We start from the raw sequence: 7091 nt of genomic DNA, 5'->3' as shown, positions 1-7091 counted from the left end.
GCCTTAATGCTATATATTGAGTCCCTAAATACAAAATTCTCATCCAACTATTTGTATTTGAGTTGGACTCAAATACGTACAAGAGCCCAATTAGATGCTTTTTTACCTTGCTTCTCTTGCAAGTTTTCTCTATCAAAAAATTTAAAATATTTTCTCTGGATTTATGGGAAATCTTAACCACGTGAGCTGGAAATAAAGTGGACTGCAGCCCTCTGCGGTGGGGCTAGGTGCATTAATGTGTAGTGTAAAGAAACTTAACAAACAAGTAGAGGGTTGGGACCAGGCGCATTACTGTGTAGTGTAAAGAAACTTAACAAACAAGTAAACTCTCAGTCACCGTAGGATTGACTACTGACTCTTTCCATATAAACTCTCTCGGGGTTCAAGAAGTTTTTATATATTGGAGTTTCGAACAGATTAATTGGAATTCTATTCCTCTCAATTGTTTTTAACTTTTCCCCTCCACTACAGCAATGGATTTTCAAGAATTGAAGGGCCGCCAAAGCAACGTCGCTCTGGGGATTGCGAAGCGGTTACTGCAGGACGAAGAAGGCAAAAACTCGAACCTGGTTTTCTCGCCGCTGTCGATCCAAACGTTGCTGAGCCTGGTCGCGGCGGGGGCCAAGGGCAGCACCCTGGACCAGCTTCTCTCGTTCCTCAGTGCCGAGTCTATTGACCAGCTCAACGCCTTCGCTTCCCTGCTCGTACCCTTGGTTTCGGCCGACGGCAGTCCCAGCGGTGGGCCGCGCTTGTCCTTCGCCAATGGGCTTTGGCTCGACAAGTCCGCGTCTCTCAGGCCCTCTTTCAAACAGGTCGTGGACACTGTTTATAAGGCCACTCTTGCTCAGGTTGATTTTCGGACCAAGGTCAGGGCAACTAAACTAAACTCTTCCTTGGTGTTAATATGATATTTGTTCTTATTCAGGGCCTGATGTTATTTGTGAGAAGTGGTTTTTTGTTCTTTTATTATTTTGCCATGTGCGTCTGATTATTAATAATGGGGTATTTCTACAAATGAAAACTGAATTTGTTTTTTTATTATTATTTTTTAATTTTTTTAAGCAGAAAAAAAAAAAAAAAAAAAAAAAGAAAAAAGAAAAAAAGGGCTACAAAACAGATAAATTTCTTGTACTTTTACTCCTCTTTCAATTAACTTGTTTTGCATAGCACGCTGTACATACTACATATGGGATTATTTAGGTAATATCCATTCAAAGGAAGTCTCAATTAGGAGTCCTTCGTTTGGATTTTTCGTTAAATCCTATCAAAATTCTCAAAATACCTCTAAAAAAAAAGGGAGGTATATTGAAAATTTTGATAGTATTTAACAGAAAATCCGAATGGATGACCCTTAATAGAGATTTTTCAAAAAAAATGAATACTCTAAATTGAGACATTTTGAAGTTCAGATATTTTCTTTCAAAAAGAATAAAAGTTCGGTATCTTTAAGTGAAATTCTCCTATTAAATATTTAGTAAAATTATATTTTGACCTTTAAAATCGCAATCTGGCCATTTACATCATGCATTTTAATAAGACACCCTACTATTTCGATAAAGAGAACTTCTAACCATCACACTTTTTACGATTTTGTTTATGAACTTATATTTGACTTACAAAATTGCATGCCAAACAGACTCAATTTTCAAGCAGCCGTAAGTTTCTCTATAAGTTGGCCATGGTGCACATTTTAGTCATCTTCAGAGCATATTTACTTGCTGATTCTTTAGTTAGTTAAGGCTTGTTATATACTAATAGTATTATTTTTCATTACTATGAATCTATGATGATGGTGTTGAAGGCTGAGGAAGTGACGAGTGAAGTCAATTCATGGGTTGAAAAGAAGACTAATGGGCTTATCAAAGAGGTTCTTTCTCCTAGGTCTGTTAACTGCAATACCTTGCTCATCCTTGCAAATGCACTCTACTTCAAAGGAGCTTGGGAGGAGAAGTTTGACGCATCAAAAACGAAAGAAGATGATTTCCACCTTCTTAATGGGAGCTTGGTTCAAGTGCCGTTCATGACTAGCCAGAACAGGCAGTTTGTTAGTGCCTTCGATGGTTTCAAAGTCCTTAGACTACCTTACAAGCGAGGTAAGGTCCTTGAGGATAAGCGCCACTTTTCCATGTACTTGTTTCTTCCAGATTCAAAAGATGGGTTGCCAGCTCTGGTAGAGAAAGTGGGTTCTGAATCTGGGTTCTTGGATCGCCACATCCCTCACAAAAAGAAGAGAGTGGGCGACTTCATGATCCCAAAGTTTAATATATCTTTTGGGTTCGACGCTTCAAACGTTTTAAGGGGACTAGGATTGGTGTTGCCTTTCTCTAGTACTGAAGCAGATCTAACAGAAATGGCAGGACGTCGGGACATCTATGTTTCAAGTATATCTCATAAATCCTTCATTGAAGTTAACGAAGAAGGCACAGAAGCTGCAGCATGTTCTGTCGCAATAATGTTGATGGGACGCTCCCAATCCCTGCTTAAAGAAGATAAGATAGACTTTGTGGCTGATCACCCATTTTTGTTCCTGATCAGAGAAGATACCACTGGGACGTTACTGTTCATTGGATATGTGCTCAATCCTCTTGAAGGCAGCGCCAGCTCGTTGCCTCCCAAAGGGAAGAGAAAAAGAAAAGATCTCCAGAAAGAAGAAGAAGAATGCTTTACATATTAGAAAATAACTAAATTGTGGGTGCGTTTTTTTCTTTTCCTAGTGTAGGAGTTTTGACACTTTGTAGCTTCTATTCTCTATATGAAAGTTTTATAATTAAGTTGTTGGTTTTTGGGAGATTTATGATTTATAGCAATAGAATAAGATGAAAATTTAATTATAATTTTACATCTCATAAAATGAAAAAGAATGGATTTCAAAGAAAAATTATAATCTAGAAAATTATATATAAACATTATTTAATTAAATGAATTTTAAAGAAAAAAAATGTAATATAAGTATTATTTGATTAATATATATATTTTACTTAAAACTATCACCTTAAAATTCAAAATTTATCAAATGCTTGAAAGCTAAACGAATACATCATGTTGGATGTATTGGAATTTGTTGACACATTCCAACAAAGAGTATTTTACGTCAAAATAAACAGAGCATTAATGTGTTGTAATTTGCTATTGTTAGAAAAACCACCATAACTGAGATTGTATTAGAAAAAGAAAAGAAAATACAAAAGGAGGGGAGGAAACACTCCAACAAAGACACAAATACAAACATTAGAGTTTAAGAAAAAACCATTTGAGAATGAGTTAATTAAAGGAAAATGTTAGAAATACTCATGCACAACAAATGCACTACCCCAAGACACATTGGACATTAGGCCCCACCCCAATGTGTCTTGGGATAATGCACTTGTTATGCATTGTGAGTGCAGAAATCATTCCTCTTAAATAAATTGTTCAACCCAATATTTCTTGGCACATTGTCCAATAAAGGGGTGTAAGAATTAGCAATTTTTGAGGCAATCTAATAAATGGTTTGTATGAAAAAACGCTTACTGTGACAACAAGAGAACTTGATAGGCATAGCAGGAAGGATAACATTAATAATGACTAGACCGAAACTGTCAAAGAGGAGCATCACTGCAATATCCTATGAGAGAAATGCCTTGAAATGGACGCTTAGTAGACTTTGTATACGAATCTGGAAGTCTCTTTAGGCAGAAAGGAACACTAGCTATGGAGATTCAAATAAGGTTGATGGGAGTCAAAAATATGCAGCAGGAAATAAAGATGGCATCGGAGTGTGTAGCTCACACTCGCCAGGAGCATAGGCTGACGAAGATGATGGAGTTTAGTGGAGTGAGTTTCGTCGAGTGAATTTCTATTGCAGTTATTCGTCTAAATATATATATATATATATTCCATTGCAGTTGTGTGTGGTTTCAACACCCACCGGAGGGGAAATTTTATCCTTAATATAATTCTAGTCAATTGTGCGCCAAAAAATTGGAACTCATCAGATTTGGTGGGTGAGTTAACTGCTTCTTCAGTATGGTGGGATCAAGTGAAGGCAAACAGAAATTGAGCTGTCAACCTCCATATGCCTTCAAACACCCAACATTTCAATATATTGAGATACCATGCATGAGTTCAATTTTATAATTTCTGAACCAATAAAAAATTTTTTTAAAAAAAAAAAAAAAAAAAAACAAGGAATTAGGCTAACAAATGATGATTATACATAGAAATCTTTCATTTCTCAAAGCTTGGATGAGAGAAACCAAATAGAAATAGTACACAACTCGGCGATAGAAGAATTCCTCGCATTTGAATTTGTAAACCGTCTGAGACTCTCAATGAATTGAAACATCCGAATGCCAAATACTTCTGGCTCATGCCCCATACCATGCAGTAATTAAATCTGGCTCATACCAACATCTCACTCACCTTAATTGTTAGAGGATTGCATTTGTTTTGGAGGTAATTAAGGGGAAGAAAAGTGGTTTATCAACCATCAGACTTGCTCAACAACTGCTACAACCTAATGGGGTCTGTAACATCTAACCTATCCTAGTCTCAGCAGGCCACAAACTAACAATGTCATCCGCTTATAAAGCTAAGAATTAAATGGATGGATTGGAGCCACCTTTTTCAAAGACTTAAATCATTCTTGTCTTGGTTCTTTGCAACAAACGTGGTTTAAATTTCAAGTTGGGCACTTGGGCTTGGGCTGGCTTGACAACAAACGTTGTTTAAACCTCACCGTTAGGCGTGCTCGTTAGTCACGTTTAAAATTAAGGACGACATGGCTTTAATTAATGCTTTGAATGAGGGTTTTAATCCTGGCCATTCATTTAAACTACAACAAATTTTCGATTATTATTCTTCCCCTTACCTCCAAAACAAGTCAGAGGGTACGTGTTCGGCCAACATATGATTTTTCATATCAGCCACTTTAAAAAACAAAAGTAAAACCCTTAAAACATGTTACGTCAAACAGTATTTATGTAAACGTGTATGAAAAATAGTATCACTATTTAGTGATTATCAACTTCAATGGTTACCGAAGTTAGCCAAGTGGGAATATAATAAGGATTATCAGGTTACTAAATTAATCTTGCAAGCTTATTTGATGGTGTCTAAGGTAGTCATTTTCTGTTATCATGGACTCATGGTTTTTAATTAATATTTTAACACATATTAAACAAACAAAATTTATAGAACCAGAATTGTGACCAGAACGACCTTTATTTGCTTATTGCTCTAGTTTTTTTCTCTTTAACAACAAACTCAAAACAAAAATACATTATAATAAATAATAATAAAAAATGGCAAAAGAATGGACGAGAGAAAGCTGTTGACTTGGATTAAACTCTTTGAGATATGATACGTTTATAATTTCTATAAAATTTATGTACAACTTTTACAAGAGTTATATAAAAGTTGTAAACGTATGATATCTCAATCTCTATTATAACATCAGAAACCAATTCCATTCCTCCATGATGTAAAGTGGTTTGTTCCGCAAAAGTTGTTTGCTTTGGCTGTACATATGGGCTTTTTTTTTTTGAAGGAAAATTAAATTTTCATTAATAAAAACAACATTACAACAGCAATCACCATATAAGTGAAAATCAATCACCCTAAAGGTGTACATCCAAACAAGAGTCTAAAAGACTTAGCCAAATACAGACAGTTGCTACTAAAAAAACCCAACCAACAGAATGGTGCATTTGCGTTGAAATAAACTTTTACTTGAACAAGGAGTCGGTCACACATTCTAGGCGAAAACCAATGACTAGATTAATACAAGTGCACAACAAACTGTTAGAAGAAACACAAATACAAAACAATAGAAAAACTCAAAAACCGAAGCTACCGTCTGGGAAAATTGCCATCAAAGGCGGCACGTGTACCACACGCGCCACCACCAAAAGATGCCCTACAACACCCAATCACCATAAAAAGCCTTCGATTACCACTAGACACGGCAAAAATCCGATTTGTGGCCATCACGCACAACCCAAAACAAAGAATCACCCAAGCACGTGATGACCACGCACCAACCACAGAATGTCCGCACGGCTGTGAAAGGCGGCAGAAGCACCAAAGACCGACGGTGAATCAGGGTTCAGGGCGCGTGCCCAATGGAGACTCACAGATCTAGCTTCCAAAAATCTGTCAATTGAAAAAATGGCCAAAATCTCCGCCGTCGACACGCCATTGGACGATCTCTCCCTTCCAGCACCTTCTCCCCTTCTCCAGTGAGTTCACCTGCCAAAACAAACTAAAAACAAGAAAAATACAACAACCACAACCGAATCTATACCGGGGAGACAAAACACCACAACCTTAATGGTTGGGAGACTCTAACCTTCACTGATAAGACCAAGAAGAACCAAAAGCCACCTTAGCTCAAGAGGCTAAGGGGAACATGCAACAGCAAAGCCGGGGAGAGGGTAGCTTAAAGCCTCCCCCAACAGAAACGACGCCATGAGAAAAAGAAAACCAAAGGGATTTTAGAGCTCTCTCTCTCTCTTATTTTTTTAAATAATATTTTACACATAAAACAAACAAAATTTATAGAACCGGAATTGTGATCACCACGTACGTCCTTTATTTGCTTATTGTATTTGTTTTTTCTAAGCAAATTGAGAAATAGTTCAAAGACATCAAAAAAATAAAATAAAACGTTGTGACTCTCCTCCAATAACAAACTCAAAACTAAAATAAAATACAATAAATAAAAGAAATGGCAAAAGAATGAACGAGAGAAACCAATTCCATTATATTCCTCCTTGATGTAAAGTGATGGCAAAAGAAATGGCAAAAGTTGTTTGCTTTAGCTGTATGGGTTTTTAAATCAAACTCAATGTGGCCTTAATGCTATATATTGAGTTCCTAAATACAAAATTCTCATCCAACTATTTGTATTTGAGTTGGACTCAAATACGTACAAGAGCCCAATTAGATGCTTTTTTACCTTGCTTCTCTTGCAAGTTTTCTCTATCAAAAAATTTAAAATATTTTCTCTGGATTTATGGGAAATCTTAACCACGTGGGCTGGAAATAAAGTGGACTGCAGCCCTCTGCGGTGGGGCTAGGTGCATTAATGTGTAGTGTAAAGAAACTTAACA

The 7091-nt window shown here is 36.6% G+C and overlaps 1 protein-coding gene across 1 annotated transcript; it reads left to right on the top strand.

Moving 5' to 3' along the window:
• Positions 1-327: 327 nt before the first annotated feature.
• Positions 328-2783, top strand: LOC133867127 (serpin-ZX-like). The gene is made up of 2 exons (XM_062303817.1): positions 328-866; positions 1802-2783. Exons 1-2 carry the CDS (start codon positions 474-476, stop codon positions 2672-2674), a joined length of 1266 nt encoding a protein of 421 aa, XP_062159801.1. The 5' UTR covers positions 328-473; the 3' UTR covers positions 2675-2783.
• Positions 2784-7091: the final 4308 nt, after the last annotated feature.

The sequence above is a fragment of the Alnus glutinosa genome, chromosome 4 (assembly GCF_958979055.1).
Source record: "Alnus glutinosa chromosome 4, dhAlnGlut1.1, whole genome shotgun sequence".
NCBI lineage: Eukaryota > Viridiplantae > Streptophyta > Magnoliopsida > Fagales > Betulaceae > Alnus > Alnus glutinosa.
The sequence above is the reverse complement of the archived record's forward strand: the minus strand, read 5'-3'. Positions and strand labels throughout refer to the sequence as shown.

Coding starts and splice junctions, on each gene's coding strand:
- LOC133867127 (XM_062303817.1), top strand. CDS start 474: ATGGATTTTCAAGAATTGAAGGGCCGCCAAAGCAACGTCGCTCTGGGG. Junction 867..1,801: donor AGGTTGATTTTCGGACCAAG/GTCAGGGCAACT, acceptor ATGGTGTTGAAG/GCTGAGGAAGTGACGAGTGA.